An 18,617-nucleotide genomic window follows, 5' to 3' on the forward strand; every position below is an offset into this window, starting at 1 on the left:
TTTGTTTATCATATAAAGTTGCCATTAATTTTATTACTTTGGTTGTTCTGTTCTCTGATACCAGAGCTGTGTATGAATGATAGTTATATTGTTCTTTTGGAAAGTTCAAATCCACTTTTAAAATATAACCTATTTCAAAATCATTGGGTACTTTCATTACTTGTATCATGCCATTTAAATTCTCCATAGAGTAAATTTCGACTCACTGCCCATCCATGTAGGTTATTCGCATCTAGATTAGCTATATAGATAGATTCTTTGTTATGATCATAATATTTAATGCATTTATTACTTGATATGTTATTTCTTATTACAACACTGAGATCTGTTTTCACAAATACCCTTCAAGTATTAAGATCATATTCCAGATATTCAATCAGTAATTCTAATTCAACATATTCATTTTTAATATTACATCTTATGATAGTTCAGCTGCTGTGTAATGCCAAGCAAGATCCAATTACTAAGTTTTCAAAGAAAAACAATTTGTATAATACAATGAAGGAAGAACTATCCATAAAAAGATCAAGGAAAACATTTCAAAACTGATTTAAGAGAAGAATTAACAGTGAAAATAGAGTTAAAATAAACAAATGCTACAAACATTTAAGGTGATACTTACTTTTGATTTCTGCAATATAAACAAGGATTAAATTTATCAGAATATCCTAACCTTTCACATAATTTTATTACTTTTTCTTTTAATTATTTTTTCAATCTTATGTACTTCATCTTTCTTATATTTCACTAATGTCATTAAATGTTACAGGATCTGTTTCAAAACTTCAAATCTAAATATTTCCTCCATACAGTTTTGTAAATATCCAATTTAAAAATACAATTTTTAAATGGTATTTTATATTTTGAAATCCTAAACTTATTACCAACTACATATATCTAGCAATAGGAATAATTTCTACAATAATAAACATATGCCAATACATTTAACATAATTTTGTAGAATATAATTCAGATTTTATTATTATACATTAGTTAATTTCTTAATTTAAATATAAATATGAAAACAAAATTCCTAAATATCAATTATTGTGTATCATACGGTATGTTGAATACAACTTTGGTTCAAATTATATGTTTGTAATGTCCAAATACAAAGTCTATAGTTTATTATGATTTGGAAATTCAAGTTACCAATGCTAAAAAAACTAAAGTACAAAATAAAAATCTATATTTTCTATTTGCTAAAATATCACCACACATAGTGAACCAAACACATCTGCTCCACAACCTCGTTCCCTTATTGGAAATATATGCTTAATACCTACTTCTGTCTAAAACACATGAATAACCAATCAAGAGCTCAAAATGTCTGCCTGGTGGTTTAAGTCTTTAGAAAGTGGGAAATTTACTAAATTAATTTTTTGTCTTGAATTGCCAAAGGATATGGTTAGTGAAAGTGTTGACAAAAAACAGTATTTGTTTACTAAAATACAGTTTGGTTAGCAAGTCTAATAAATTACTGTGGAATTCTGCAATATTGATAAAATTTATAATATTTGGTTATTTCAAAATGAATATATAAAAGCTAAAAAGTCATTTTGTTTTACTTCTTTATCAAAGCTTAGCAAATTACAGCAACTACGTAAACAAATACAGAGTTTATAAATATAAAAAAATAATGTTTTCTACATTTCTTTACTGTTTCATGTTATAAGAAAAACAAATGAAATTTAAGAGCTTATTTGTAAATAGTAATACATACACACACACACACACACACACATACACATGTAACATTATAACTTAAATGTGACTATTTTACAAAATACTAGTCCACTAGAACAAAGCCAAGACAGGACACTTTGCAAAAGCAAGTTTTATATTATTGCATAAGGTAACATGACTGCATAAGCACTGCATCATTGCAATTTCTGTAATGTTAGTTAGACATAGCTAAAAGACCAATGAAAAAGAGAGAAAGTGAAAAATGCACAACTTTAAGAGATTTAAGCTATCTCGACTAAATTCTAATTTCCTGTTATAATTTGTAGTCATTTTAGAACGAAAAAAGAGTAACATATCTATTTCCTAATTTTTATATTAGTTACAAGACTGGCTAAATTGACCAAACCCACAGAGATACAATACTGAAAGTAATAGATCAGGGGTTCCCAACCGGTGGGTTGCGACCACCTGGTAGAAGTAGCTTGGGATAACATTAATTTTATTTCATCAATTACATTTTCATGCTCTTACATTTTTTTTGTTTCGGTGCAAAGCAAAATGTGTGCTACGTTAGTTCAATGTCATTAGGTGATATTATGGGTGTATGCATGCGTGCCTGTGAGTGAATGTGTATGTGTCTGCAACTGTATGTATGTGTGTACTAGTGAGTAGCGAGTATGTGAGTGCACGCGCATGTACGTATGCTTGTGTGTCTGTTTAGCTGTGATTAAGTGTGTGTGTGTGTGTGTGTGTGTGTGTGTGTGTGCTGTCGCTGTCGACACGTGAGTCACATATCCATTGCTGATTGGTGGATGACGAATCTCGCGACTGGCCACGCTCCCTTCCCTCCCCATACTTACCCCATCATTACTCTACCTGCACCCCCCACAAGTAGTCAGTGTAAGATCTACAGATGCTAAAGCGTTCATTATTCAACATTTTTATTTTATTTTAACAAGGAGATAAGTAAGCAGTAGAGGTGAGTTGTGTCCATGGCTAAACGGCGCATATACTCAGAATGCTACCTCAACATTGGCTTCACCACTGTGCTCGCCAACGACGGCATTGAGAAACCACAGTGTGTTTTGTGCCATGCTGTCCTGAGTGCAGAGTCAATGAAACCATCAAAACTCAAGCGTCATCTTGAGATGAAACATACAGAACACGCAAAGAAGGGTTTGGATTTCTTCAAATGGCATGATCGGTGTCTTAAAAGCCAAAGAATCGATAGAAGTGGGTCGTTTCAGCAGCAGAGTGCAGCCATAGTGGAAGCTTCATATGAGATTGCATTCAAAATTGCTAAACAAAAAAGCCTCAAACGATTGGAGAAACACTTCTTAAACCCTGCATGATGAAAGCAGTAAATCTTATTCTTGGAGAAGCCAGTGCAAAGAAGATGCAGCAAGTATCCCTGTCAAATAATACTATACAGAGGCGCATTTCTAAAATGTCTATGGATGTGAAGGAACAGGTTTTGACTGAAATCAAGGGTTCCCCTTTGTTCTCCTTTCAGCTCAACAAGTCAACAGATGTAAGTTCATGCTCTCAGTTGCTTGTCTTCAGGTGAAATCAAAGACGAATTCTTATTCTGCAGTGCACTTGAAACCACAACAAAAGCTGATGATGTCATGGAAAAAGTTTCAACTTTTTTTCAAGACGAAGATCTTCAATGGGAAAACGTGTGTGGGGTTTGTACGGATGGGGCACCGGCTATGCTGGGATCGAAATCAGGATTCCAGTCAAGAGTGAAGAAGCTAGCATCTCAAGCAAAGGGCATCCACTGCATGATTCACCAATATGCTCTTGCCAGTAAGACTCTCCCTGCCTCTCTGCAGGAAGTGCTTGAATCTGTAATCAAAATTGTAAATTATGTGAAGACTCAAGCTCCCAACATTTGCCTATTCAATAAACTATGCAAAGACATGAATGCTGACCACAAAGTCCTTCTCTTCTACACAGCAGTACGTTGGTTGTCGAAAGAAAACGTTATTAATCGTGTCTTTGAAATGAAAGATGAAATAAAGCTATTCCTGGAGATTCAAGAAAGGAAAGATCATGTAGCTCACTTCGAAGATGAAGCATGGAATAAAAGGGTTGTGTACCTAGCCGACATTTTTGACCAGCTGAACAAGCTCAATTTGAAGCTTCAAGGAAGGGAAACACATGTTCTCCTTTTTCAAGATAGTCTTCAAGCCTTTGTTTCCAAACTGCAGAACTGGCGTCGGAAAACCAATCTTGGAAACGCTATGTTTTAAAAACTTTGTGGAGAGACAGATGAGTCTCAGATCCAACTGGATCAGTTCCTCAAGGATAAGATTACTGAACATCTTCAGTCTCTAGAAAAGGAAGTCGAGCGTTACTTCCCTGAGCTATCACAGGAACAAGAGGCCCTGGTAAGGAACCCATTTTGTACTGAACTTGATGTATCCAGCATACCAGATGATATCCAAGATGAATTTCTGGATCTAAGGAACGACTCTTCAGCTCATGATCTCTTCAAGGTGAAATCTGTGACTCAGTTCTGGTGCGCTATGTATCAGTCATACTCCAAAGTCAGCATGATAGCTTTACGTGTCCTTGTTCCATTTGCTTCTACCTACTTGTGTGAGGCAGGATCTTCCACTCTTGTCAATATAAAAACAAAGAATAGGAACAGATTGGATGTTGGAGATGACATGAGACTGGCTCTAACAAACGCTCGGCCACGAATTTCAAAGCTTGCTGCTGAAATGCAACATCAGGCATCTCACTAGCTGGGTTGGATAGCTATTCAAACCTATGTTAATATTATTTTAAGAAATATATGTTCTTTTTGTGAATTCAGGTTGGACCAATGTGATTTAATTTGCTAATAAATAATTACAGAATTTTTAAATATTTTTTTAGATTTTCTTTCCCTCTCCTTCACAGAAAATAAAAGAAAAATTAAGCTGCTGATAGTAAGCCCTAAGTAGGGGGTCACATGGATTTCAAAGTTTTAGATAAGGGGTCGCAAGTGCCAAAATGTTGGGAACCCCTGTAATAGATAAAAGTTTAAAATTTTATCCTAACATATAAAAAAGTTAAATTATCTAAAGGTTTTAAATATTTTGCATTTCAAATTTGATAATTTTCTGATGCATAAATGTATTTTTAATTTTAAAATCAAAATTATTGGATCGTCAAGATTTGAAAAGAAAAAAATTCATATGCAAATCATTATTAAATTTTAAGATTTTTTTTATGGTAAAATAAAATCTGGTATTTCTAAAGTCTTGTAATGTTTATTGACAATCTGAAAAGTTTTGTGAAAACACCCTTACTTTATGTTTTTTTGTTTTTCTACTCTCATGACTGCAACTAAACTATTATCCCAAACTGTAACAGGTTAATACCAAGAAGATACTAGATTCTTACTTGACATCCTCTGGAGTAACAGTAATCACATCCTCTACAAACACTTGTTTGTAATGATCCTATAAAAATATTCAACCATCATTTCAAAAACTGAACTTGAATTACTTACTTTAACAATAAAACTTAAACATTTATGTGTATGTGTGTACATGTGTGTGGATTAAACACAATTGAAATGGGTTAGGTTATTTTGAAATTTATCTGAAATCACGACATAATTCTATCTTGGCCCTTAGAGAACACCAAAGCCTTTTATTAGGAACTTTCTTTGTTGAAAGTGACCATTTCACATTTTGGCATCAGTTTAAAAAGATAAATATTCCAGAGCTATCACAATACTGAGTATTATTATGGCAAATGTGATGAACCACAACACTAAGAAATTATGAAAAAAGTTTTCTTCTATGCAAAGTTACTTCTATGTGTTTACTGAAGGAAAGTAGAACTTCATTAAGGACATTTGTTCTAAAAAGTGCTGCAACTCTAAGAATTAAAGAGATTATAGTTTGTTTAAAAAATACCACATAGCTTTACTTGCCAAGAAATAATTGTAGTTTACTCTTTCTAAAACAGCAACACTGAATTTCTCATAAGTTACCAACAGTTTTATTTATGTTAAGACTAGGTGGAGTTCATTTTTAACATTCCCTTGTAGAACTCATGTAACTTTGCTTTGAGTAAATCACGAAAGAAAACAAAAACGTAAACCAATAAATATCTAATGAATTTTTAAAATAATATGAAAATTTAATAGTTAACTTAAATGTATGGTTGAGTATATTATATTAAAAAAATTAAAATGTTTAAGTTACCAAGGCACATTAGAACAGCAATGGATATCAAGTGTGTGTGTGTGTGTGTGTGTGTGTGTGTGTGTGTGTGTGTGTGTGTGTGTGTGTGTGTGTGTGTGTGTGAGAGAGAGAGAGAGAGATTTACTTATAGGAAAACCACAATGGACTATCTGCTGAGTCCACCAAGGGGAATCAAACCTCTGACTTTAGCGAGGGACTCAAGTCATGTGTGGCAAAAGTATTAATCTGACGAGTCCCAAGATGGGAACAGATCAAACACACTTGTATATTCATTATACCTGGAACATGACAAGCAAAGACAATAATTCAATGATTGTGAGACCTAACAAGAAGATACAATGTCTAAAAACAGAGAGACCTAAAATGAATACCCCTTTGCTTGGAAACATGGGAATCCCTAGTAGAATTATCAAAGTGAAGTATTACCACATTTCCTTGCAACAAAGCAAGACCTAAGACATAGTACACTGAAGTGTTAGAAACTCTAAAAGATTGATATGAAGAGAAGATTCATCATCTGTCTAGAGACCATTGAATTCCATATCCCCTATAAAAGCACCCTATTCCTGAAGAAAAGCATCCATGGTAAGATTTATCTTTGGATGGGGGAGCTGGAGAGAAACATCCAACCATCAGCAAAGAACAAACAGGCTGGAAGTTGACAGGGTCACCAGACAATCTATTGCATCAGTGCAAATGTTTCATTGGTCCCGTAACCACCATTTAATGGAATGCATGTGGGCCCAACCTAAAGAAATGGATAACTCTGCTGATGCCTACATCCCCAAAAAAGATATAAAATTGCACCAGTAAATACCAATTTAACTATATTAGAAAATGGCCTATTCCATGACCAGAAAGTATAGAGAAGGTTCGAATGATGTATTATGTGGGAATAAGAACAGACATCTCCATTTTGATGAGAAACCCAGTTCTTGCAGCTTCAGATAAAAGAGCCTGAATGTGAAGTTCTGTCAAATGAAGAGAAGAAACCAGTCATTCACTTAATGATGAGTGTTTTTGTGTACTTTTCTTACAGCAAAACCATATTAGTTCATCTGCTGCATCCACAAGTTTAACATCATAAATTCATAGACCCAGAGCTGTCCTACCAGCAGACTTGTTAGTGGGAATGCCCAATGAGTAAAGATTATGCAAATATGACTTGACAATCTGAAAACTGGCAGGATGAAAAGTTGAAGCAAAATTGAAAGACCTGTCTCTCAAGCATAAAGTACACATAATAATGTGAAGACTCCACAGCTGGAATATGAAGACAGGCATCACCAACACTGAACTTTGTCCTCCATAGACTAGGTGCAAAGTGCCATTGTAGGTGAAGAAATGATTCCATCATAAACCATGGAGACTGAAAGAAATGATTAAGACAATAAAGGTGAATGACACATTACAAATTACCAATTTTCTTTCACATTACTAACAAACAGAAATACAAAACACTCATGAAAGGAGAAGACATGCTCTATGGCCTCTTTGAGCAGAGGAAGATCCTGGATGGCTTGCACTTGATGACAGATTCTAAGACAATCCTTCAGGAGGAGAAAAACAACTGATATGACAGATAATGGAGGAGGAGGCCTAAAATAAAGGGCTAATCCTAATGAAAGCATTTGAAGTCCCACTAATCTGTTACAAAGGTCTGCCCATACTGACAAAATCATCTGAGCCAAACCCCACAAGACAAGACTCCATAGGGTAATCATTGTTGGCGTTATCTGTACTCCAAAAAGTAGTTTTTACGTGCTTAACGTCAGTTTATTTTTAGCATTGTGTAGCTATTAATTATGCTTTGAATGTGGTTTTTTTCTATACCTGTCTTCTTGGGTCTTGAATTTATTGTCTATTTTACCAAAACAAATTGGACATTTTTGGATATGGATCCACAAATTCACATTGGAGTTGCCTAGTGCTCATACTTGGGAGCCTGGTGTTACTCAAGGATCAGGAAGTGGTTCCCTTTCCATGGAGAATCTCCATTACATTATTTGCAGAGAGGAGGTTTATTGTTTTTTCTTTTCTTTGCCCAGAGGTTTGGGTTACTAGAGATCAAGTGCAGACTAGTGAGAATTTAGACTATATTTCTGGGATCTTGCTTTGCTTAAACAGCTATTCACAAGCCTTGAATAAACATCCTGCCTCCTGAACAATTTTTGCAATGTGTATGTCAAGTTTGTAATGTATCGAGCATTTTTCCTTTAGTTTATGACTCTTACTCTCTTTTTATTGGGCAAAAAGTCATTCAGCTGATTCCCTAGTCTTTCCACCTTCATCAGACATTGCTGTTCAGGCTCAGACGTTTGCTGATTAATTGAAAAGGGATGGTGCCATGCCTTCTTCCTCTCCACCCCATTTCCAGTTTCCCAAATTAATCTGTCTCATACAAAAGTTTAGTTTCTTTATATCTTCTTTGCAACTCTTTTTTATGAGGCCTATCACAGATCTTCTGTTCAGTTTCCAAAAGATATCAGTCATTTATTGACTTCTAAATTTGTAAGATTATCAGTTTCTGCTCTCTTTTGGTTGGTTTATTCTAGGGATCTTTTAGAGAGAGATTCCTTGCTTGAGGGAGTTTGACTATCTTCTTGAGCCATTCAAGATCTCAGTGTAGCACTTTTTTCTCAGACATTTGATTTTGCAGGTATTTCAGATTCCATGGGGTCCCTGGTGGATGTGGCCTCTTTCCACTCTTCCTTTCAACACTGGTCTTGTACTGGATTATTTCCTGCAACTCTCATTAGGGTTTCAAGACCTCCTGTATTCTGTGCAAAAACCACTATCACGACATTCCTCAGTTGAGAAAACTGAATAGAAAGTAATAATGGGAATCTTATAAACAGACTTGGAGTAGGGAGCACTTTGACATAGGTTGAGAGAATCACAAGATTTAACTTGCTTTGGACAATACAATGGGGTGTAAAGACTGAAGCAAATGAGGTAAGGTTCATACAAATGATTAACTGGGCATAGAAGATAAATCTTTATAAAACTATATTATGAGAGGAGGTATGTTTTGGATCTACACTTGTATTCATTTTACAAGTACAAACCAATGTTATGTTATTGTGCATTATTGTACATTTTTACCTAAAAAGTAATAAGTGTTATGTTATTCTTTGAAATAATTCAGGAAGTTCTCAAACACCAATGACTTCATTGTTAATGTGCTGAAATGAAGCCAAAACCAAATTCGTGCATAAAATAAATATTTTTATTTTATAAGTTTCAATTGTGAAGCTTTTGTTTTTTTTAATACATGGAAGAACAAATACAACTTTTTCTTTTCTGTAATTTGTTTAAATCAATAGTATAATTTTTCCCTTGAGGAGGGCTGCATCCATTTGGGTACCAAAAAGAAAATATAACATATTTGTGTTGTACAGGCATAATTAAATGATTACCATTTAACTGACTATAGTGATAACAGAACTAGCAACTTAATAAAAAAAAAAAAAAAAAAAGCACAAATATCAAACCTCTCAATAAAAGTGCAAAGTAAATGAAAATAATGTGCATGCAAGAAAGGAAATTTTATTTTACCATCAGCAGGACTTTTGTTGCAGAATCCAAAGGACATTTGATGTGCGTGCAATAAAGTTTCCATGATGGACGCCAGTGGAAAAGCAACCTTAAGAGTCCAAAAGTGCATACAACAGTCACCCATGTAAGAATGCTTAAGGCCAAGTGTGGACGGTATCCAATAATATCCTAAAAAAATTTGATCTTCTTGATATGATGTGACATAATACTTACCAAACTTACAATAAATAAACATAATAGCAAAACATTTTGTAAACTTTTATCAGCACTTTTCATGATATTGGTAATACACAAATAATGAACTGTGGTACACAAGTACTGTTATTTCATTGTTTGCACCAAAATGTCTTAATTACAAACAAGGGAAAGATTGTAAAAAAACACTAGAGACCAGCAGTATTTTTTTTAACTCTTATGCTCAGTACCAGAGAAGTACACAATATTTAACCATTTATTAAACTATTATAATAGAATCCACTATTTTGTGGTCAATATCTGTTTAATTTTCTTGGTAAATATAATAATAACTTTGCAAAACTGGAATACAATTGAAAATCAGTGGTGGCACTAGGGGGGAGCTTGAGCCCCATCAAAATGAGCAAAGCCCCCCTCAGCCCCCCAATATTGTTACCTACATATATTCATAAAATATGAAAAACACAATTGTCATTGTTGCTTAACAATTAACATCAAAGAGACATAGATCTGTAGAACTCAACGTCTTCATTAAGACAGAAGTATGTGTCATGCGTCCCATAACAACGTACTGAATGCACTGAAACTCATGCGCTGTATTGCTGCTCCCTGTGTAATGCCATTCTATCTTGGCTTTGACGAAGATTAGACAACCAGGTTGATTTCAAGTAACAACAGATCATCAGGGATTTTACTTGATAAACCAAAGTGTTCACAGGTATTTACCCATTAATTTCATTTATCTTTTACTGAAAAGTAAAACATAGCATGCATGTATAAGTGTATTGTGTACAAGTCAAAATTATGAAGCATTTAGCCAGTGTTGTGTCCTCTGCGAGATCATTTTGCATTATGTATCAGCCATCCAAAATTTGCTACCAATCAGCAGAACAAGCGCATTGTTTTGAAGTAATATTGACTATAAACACAACATGATGAAAGATAGTTAGCCTGACAGTGACCTTACTTTTCCTCAGAGTGTATTAACTACACATGGGACAATTTGTTTCTGCTATGTAAACTGTCTTTATGTCATACTTCTTTTGATTTGTAGCTTTACTCTTAATGGTATATTAAATGTTCAATCTAAGCTAATCTTGATTTTCTTTATTATTATGTATTACCTTGGGTGGAATTTAGTTGAGCTTCCTCTTTTACATATACGCATATCTTCATAAACAGATTATTTCTAATTTGTAATAATGAATTATTAATCAGAGTATGAGTTTCCAATGAAAACTACATTGAAAACGCAGTTCAAAATAGCACACCTTTCTGAAATGTACCTTGGTATTTACATCTATACTTCATACTGCACAATAGTAGTAAAAAATCTGATTTTTCATATGTAAAAGCCTTGTAATTTTTACTAGGTCTACCGAATTTTGTAAAGATACTAGTAACTTCTAATAAGTGTATGTAAACTGTAACGGAATTTGCTTTTCTATACTTCTCCACTTAATGATCTTTTTCACCTACTTCATACAAATTTCAAGAGAAGAAATATTCCCAGAAAGACAACACCAGCCACTCAGTTGGTTATATCATCTCTTTAATACATATGTTAGTTTGTTACAACTCAAAAACAAACAAAAAAAACACTGCATCAACTGAAAAGGTCTCAGGGTACAAGCTACAATGTGGGATTATAAAATGCACCCTAGGCTTGTTTAAAGCATGACAGTCACAGTAGACTTGGTAATGGGTGGTGGTTGGGAGCCATAGTAATGTGTTTGGACAGCTGGATGGGATGCTTCATGCTGGTACAGTTCATTGCTGTGCTGTCAATTAGTGCCTTTCTACCATATTGGGGACTTGAATACTAACATCAAGAGGTAAGTTTTCATCTAGTTTATCCCCAAGTGATAGTACCATATTTCCTTATTTTTAATTTTTTACTTAAGAGAGCAGTGTCCACTCACAACTGTTTGTAGGCAGTGAAAGGTGATATAGATGTGAGACATATGGGCTTGAGAACCCACATCTGCTCTCTTAATTTCTATTTCTAATTCTATATCTATTGCTACTCTTTATTTCTTATGCAAGACTGACAAATGGAGATTAAGACTGATACACAGTGTATCCCAACCACAATGTGAGTCCCAGTTTCACAGTCACCTTCAAAACCTACATTTTGTAATCTAACAGTAGCTTATACCCTGGGATCTTTTCACTTGATGCAGTGTTTTTTGTTTAATTTGTTTTTGAGTTATAACACTTATATTAAGTCAGAGATTTGAATTTGCTGTGTTTAATGCAATCCTTGCTTATGATTTTACTTATTTTATTATTTAACTTCATTAAAATGTATTTATTTTCACTAATATATATATTAGGCACTTTCTTCAATATAGATATATTCTTCAATATAGATATATTGAAGAAAGTGGCAAAGAGATCCAAAAAAGAAAGAAATCTGCATAATTCAGGAGAGTCCCGACTTAAAAGACATGAAGGGGCAGAAAATAGGGATCACTATGTCTCTAGCCTACAAGATTTCATACTGAGAAAACTGCTGGCTAGATGCAAGAAAATCCATGTTATAATAGACATAATGAGAAAGAACATGAAAAATAAGAAAGAGTCACCACCCATCAAAGAAGCAACCAGCTGTTGAATGGGGTTTATCACCTAATAGGCAAAGTGAAAGAATATAAATTCTTATAAAATGATGAATTCTATGCAAAAAATTATGACTGCAAATGCCCTTAAAAGGGATAGTATGAGAGCAGTAATAATAAATAGATCTTACAGAAAAAATAAGGCAATGTGGAATGTTAAATAGAGAAAACATCAAATCACTGAAATACAAGTTTTGAGGTAGTTAGGGAAGAAAAATGAGTGTCTGTGGTAAATAGTGCAGGAAAAGACCAAAACAAAAGTGAATGAAAGCCCTCACAAGGAAAGAGAAAAAAAACATGCATGGAGCATATAAAATGAACAAATATGTGGACACTGTCTAGGCTGATCTGACCAAACTCATAATCATGTGTACTCGTTAAAGTTTACATACACTTATTAGAAGTTACTAGTATCTTTACAAAATTCGGTAGACCTAGTAAACATTACAAGGCTTTTACATATGAAAAATCAGATTTTTTAATGAAGGGTTTTTTTATTAATATTTGTTCATGAAATTGTAGATTCTTTTATAACTAGTATAAGAGCAAAGTAATTATCATTTTGAGATTAAAAAAATCGGTACTACTGCTCTTCTATTTGATGTCTGTCAAATTTTCACAGCATATGTGGATGAAGGTGTTATTTGGGCATGTACTTATAAAATTTATTATCCTCATGTTAAAGTTGTCAAGTTTTTGAATGTGGTATAATGTGGTTTTAAATTTACATTAGTTTAGACAACTAGAATAACACAAATACAGTAGGTGCAACTAGGTATCAGCCTACAAAAGTATACTATTTCAGCTACTGCATGTTAGATATGCATATAAGTATACATTACTATTGACTCATATTTGTTTAAATTCTAGTTATATTTATTAAAACATAGAAAGTAAATGAGAAATACATTGATTTCAAGTATGTACCTGTGTTATGAAATTCTGCATTTGTGTATAGTACCATCCTAAGTCTTGTCTAGAGTTGTGGGTGGACATGTAGAGATAAGTTTTGTAGACTTCAAACACTAACTTGTGAAAAATGAAAAACATCAAGTGACAATATTAGTATTCTCAAAATCCCTGTAATTTAGTAGGGTATCTAAGTAAAGTATGTGTGTGTTGAAAAAGAATCCCATTCTTATTCAAAGAAACAACTTATTGATCAGACATATGCAGTTTTGGCAAAATTCTTTCTTTTGCACACAAGTCACTTATAAACAACTACTAGGATTATGTGGAGGGGAAAATTCTCTTTCTATTGTTTATAAACTTGAGCTACTTTATAATAGGTGATACTAGTTAAGAACTTTGAAATGATTGATTTGTTGAGCAGAACCACTCTATGACTTGCTAAGATATTAGTATATTTAACAAATCTAGAGACGAGAGGTTCTTATTTTATATTTAACTTGTATACATCTTAAATTCAAGTTTCTAATTTGTTAGATCCTTGTACATGTTGTGTGGTAGGAATAATAAAATACAAACTGAGCAATAATACAATTGAATGTGTTATGTGACACACAAAAACCAATACTTAACATTTTTTCTGTACATTTCCTTTTAAATTAAAAAATTAAAACATAATTTTAATATTTAAATTATGAACTACACTTCTATGTCAATCTCAATGACATAAGTAGTAAAAATGTTTTAATAAAAATTTTGAAAATAATGCTTGAAACATTGTGACGTGCACTTTAGCTAACAGAAGCAAAAGAGTTTGGAAAGAAGACGAGTCTGTGTCCCTGTGGGAAATAGTGCAGAAAGCCAAGACAAAAGTGAGTGAAAAAAATGGGAAAGTGTTGAGCTTACATGAACCTTCAATCAACAGTTCATTAAAAAATTCTTACTAAAAAGTGGCAAATTACTATGCAATCCGTTTGAGTGAAGGTCTCACAAGATACCATATCTCCATGTTGTATTATAAGCTTTCTCTAAATCAAAATATAGAAACAAGATGTTGTCACCCATAAAAAAGCTTCTCTGACTAATGTTTCAAGGCAAATTAAGCAGTCTATCATGGAGTGTTGTCTTCAAAACTCACACTGAGTGGGTGAGAGAAGACTGTTTGAATCAAGGAACCAAACAAGATGAGCATTAATCAACCTCTCTATGGTCTTACTGAGACAACTCGTCAAAGCAATTGGACGGTAATTCAAAGGAATGTTTGGATCCTTCCCAGGTTTAAGAATAAGGAATACAATAGCTTGGCACCAAGCATCAGGAAAGACATATCCAACTGATGTATTGCCAGACTGATGAAGTGCAAGTTTGAATTCCACCAGTGTAAGAGGGTGATTGTAGTCCTAGGGATGAACAGGCAAAAAGGAAAGAGGCAGATGTTCAACTCGTGTTTTAACAGCTAAGAAGGAAGTGGATGAGTTTGAAAAGTTAGATACATGAGAGAAACGTTCACCAAAAGTATTGGCAATGCTCTGAGCATCAGCAACTTCATGGCCATTGAATATTAAGATAGAGAGAGTGGCAAAAGTATACCATCCACTCACCTTCCAGATCTTGTCCCATATGACTTTTGAACTGGTGGTTGAAGAAATGCTGAAGGTGTATTTAATCCAAGATTCTTTCTGGCTTTGACGTCTAACTTACCAAGCCTGTGCACAGGGTTGCTGAAATGCAATGCAGTTTGAAAACATGTGATATCTTCAAAATTTATCCCAAGCACATTTGCGAGCTTTTCATGTTATAGAACAAGCAGAATTTCACCAAGAGCGGGGATGCCATGGGAAAGATGTCAAAGTTTTTAGGATACACTGAGCAGCTGCTTGGACAATACAGTTAGTTATTGCTGTTACACAATCATCTATTGATGATTTACATAAGATGGCAGGATCAAGTTCTGAGGGAGCAGTGAAAGAGGGTCAGTTGGCCTGGTCCAACTTCCACTGAGGCACATGGGTCAGGTGCCACTGACCACGGCGAATTTCTCTTAATATGATAGGAAAATGATCACTATCCCGTGGATTGATGCCAATCTCCCAATAAAAACAAGTGAAAAGCGAAAGGGAGCAGATAGAAAGATCTATACCAGTAAATGACTGACTGGGTGCATGAAAATAAGCATAAGAGCCAGTATTGAAGAGAGACAGGTTGCAATTCAGGAGCATATGCTTTTGGATGACCCAACACATCAATACTAGAACCACCCCTAAGGGGATTATGCCCATTAAGATCCCCAAAAAATTAAAAAGGAGGTTGGCAGTTGCTCAATGAGGGCATCAAGATCTGATGGATAATAATGTTTTCCAGGGGTAAGGCACAGACAGCAACAGTGATGGTACGACCCAAGGAGATATGGGTGGCTATAGCCTCCAAGGGCATATTCAATGACAAAGACTGAGTGGACACATGTTTATAAACTAGCAATGCTACTCCCTCATGTCCTTGTCCTACACATGACCTGTCATTTCAATATATGGAGAATTGTCAAATTGTGATTGTATTAGTAGGTTTTAAAAATGTTTCCTGGAAAAAAAGACATTTGGGATGATAAAAGTCAATCAAATCCTTGATGTCATTCACATTTGATTGAACACCTCAATAGTTCCATTGGATTAGCATGGACATTTTCAGTTATTTTGGAGAAGATTATGGTAAGGAGACCTTCTGCTTGCGACTGCACTTTTTTCTTTACTGGATGTGGGTTGGTCACTCTCTAGTGATCCTACTCTGGATCGAGTAAGCAGGTTGGTGCTTGTAGATATACATTCCAGTGATTGAGGGTGTGAACAAATGGTTTGTTTAATTTTTGGGCTGTCAAGAGAGGAAGACCCCATGGAAACACCTGGACTTGAACAAGGTGAAGTTGAGTAATGACTGGAAGATGTGGTAGGGACAGAGATAGAAGTAGGTACTGATTTGTTAACTTTGTTGATATTAAAGGGTACTAGATTAAGATGCACTGATAAGGATCCTGCAGGAGGCATGGAAAGGTCTGTATGGACTCCTACTGTAGTAGTGGAACGGATTACAGCAGCATAACTCCGAGATGGAATTGGGAATAGTAATTTCCAAGCCTCTGGGTAAGTAATATTATGAATTGTCTTTAGATGTTGTACTTCTTTTTCTTTAAAATAGGAAGGATGTGGACCATTACAGTTAATACAATGCAGTTCTAGTTGGCATTCAAAAGCATCATAGTCTTTACCAGCATAACAGGCTTTGAATGGCCAAATCGTTGACAATGAAAACATCCAACAGGGTTAGGAATAAAAGGCTGTACCTTACAGTTAAGATACCCTGCCTTGATTGTGGTGGGAGGATGTGATATTCTAAATGTTAATATCAGAACATTTGTAGGTTCCATAATCCTGTCTCTGTGAGTAAGGTCACTGCAGCGACACCAGGGTTTTGTGAGCACTATACCCAAACACCGATGTCAGATACAATGTCCACTACACCCACTGACAAGGACGTCCTATGGTGGCACTCAGTTGACCCTGGCCCAAATAGACTAGCCGATCAATCTTTGGGGGGGGGCACCCCAAGACTGCCCATCTACAGGAATTCAAGGCTAAAGTGATGCATTAGAGTAGGCCCCTCAACCACCAGGATCCTCTCCTCCCCTTCATGAGTCACCATGCAGGTGGATGTTTAGATCCCAGAGGAGATAAACTGAAAGTACAGAACCTTCTCTGGGAGGTCCCCTCACCATGTATAGGAATCCACATTGAGGGGGTTGTTTCCAAGACCCATGAAAACCAGCAAAAAAAGAAAAAGAAAAAGAGAGGACTGTGAATAGTAACAAGAATATCAAGCAACACAAAGAAAGCCATGAAACTGTATATAATGAGAAACCTGGTCAAATTCCATGTTCCCAGAGGCAAATAAGAAAAGACAATTGTGTTTCTCCTTACTGGTGGGGGCCTACAGTTTAATTATGATCACATCATTGACTGGAACAATACACAGTTGCATATAAAGGGAAAGATGCTTTATTCAAGGTCTGTGGCATATATTGGAATTTACACAGCACTGTTTGCAAGATAAAAGCTTTTTGTTCAGATGGTCCACAATAACAAGTTAACTTGAAACAATTTTCTCTCAGGACTTGAAATAATGTAATTATATATATTTTTGGAATTCATTCTTCATAAACCTCAGGAGTAATATTTAAGCTACATACAAAGTTTTCTGAAGTAATTAAAATATTTAGAACTTACTCAACAATCCCTATATTTCAGTACCTGACATCCGCCTATGAAGAAAACAATAAACCCTAAAACGCTTAAAACGGCAAGAGATCATTTCAGATATATCCAATAACATTCACAAAGACAATACAATTCTCAGCCTTGAAACCATAGCTTTAAACTACATGGTATACACCTCAAGGTAACAGTATAGTTGTTTTGAAATGCAACCTCTATTATGAAACAAAGGTTTTAAAAGTTATCATCCTACAAATTCAATGACATACAAATTTCATTTTCTGAATATACATACAAGTTTATATTTTATTTTGTATTATTTCTGACCCTAGAAAATAAAAACCTTTAGTTTATTGACAAATTTTCTAATTATATATAAAGTTTTGTTTATGTGTATCTGACTTCTGCCTCAACATCCTAAAACATGAATCATACTGACAGCTAAAAATATTTTTCTGAGTAGCATAATCAAAACTATAAATAAACATACTAACCACGAAAGGAGTTAAGAAAATATAAATGTTTGCAGTAGACAATAGTTCTGTGATATTTTCTATGCAAAATATACATTCTACCGTTGTTGTTTTTTTAAAGATATTTTTCTCTCTGATGTTTTACCAATATGAATACTAGAAATAAACAACCTTGTGACACCAAAATGTTTTTATTTAATTTGGCACTCAACGTCTTGCCTTACAGGTTCTTGAAAAGCATTCACTTAAACAAACCAAAACTGACAGTACAAAGCTTCAAATGGTTCAAATAATTTATTATACTTAGATCCATAGCTTGTATATTTATAGCATGCTTTTGACATAATAAGTAGTAAAGCTTATTGTTGAAAGAAAGTATTGTAGAAATAACTAACTGCTACCTATAGTAAACAATAGTTCTATCAAAGTTAGAGTAAAATTACAAAAAGATAGCAAAATAACTAATTAAAAGCATAGATGTCACGTTTTGTCCCTATTCATCTGTGGTTGCAGTCGTTACATGAGAAGAGCTTCTTTGAATTTTCTGTCTCTGTACTTGATAACTTTGGTGAAAGTGTGCATTTGTGTGTATTTTCTTACAGAAAGCCACATTGGGCTATCTGCTGAGCCCACTGAGGGGAATCTAAGATAAATTGGATATTGGGGTCTATGGAGTTTAGAAATTAATAAAACTGGATTGAAGAA

General features: G+C 34.4%; 1 protein-coding gene across 9 annotated transcripts in view; it reads right to left on the reverse strand.

Annotated features, from left to right (window-relative positions):
• anne (polyamine-transporting ATPase anne boleyn) overlaps positions 1–18,617 on the reverse strand; it is a 138,840-nt gene that overhangs the window by 94,340 nt on the left and 25,883 nt on the right. For 3 of the 9 annotated variants that reach the window (XM_076473454.1, XM_076473456.1, XM_076473457.1), the window contains exons 3-5: positions 13,196–13,297; positions 9,453–9,620; positions 5,083–5,141 (exon numbers count right to left, since the gene is read on the reverse strand). The exons of 3 other annotated variants lie outside the window; for them this stretch is intronic. In XM_076473454.1, coding sequence (XP_076329569.1) covers positions 5,083–5,141; positions 9,453–9,620; positions 13,196–13,297 — 329 coding nt within the window. Of the gene's footprint in view, positions 1–5,082; positions 5,142–9,452; positions 9,621–13,195; positions 13,298–18,617 lie in introns of those variants that run through there. 3 more of the 9 variants (XM_076473455.1, XM_076473459.1, XM_076473463.1) reach the window with 2 other exon arrangements.

Source organism: Tachypleus tridentatus, chromosome 12, assembly GCF_004210375.1.
Source record: "Tachypleus tridentatus isolate NWPU-2018 chromosome 12, ASM421037v1, whole genome shotgun sequence".
Classification (NCBI taxonomy): domain Eukaryota; kingdom Metazoa; phylum Arthropoda; class Merostomata; order Xiphosura; family Limulidae; genus Tachypleus; species Tachypleus tridentatus.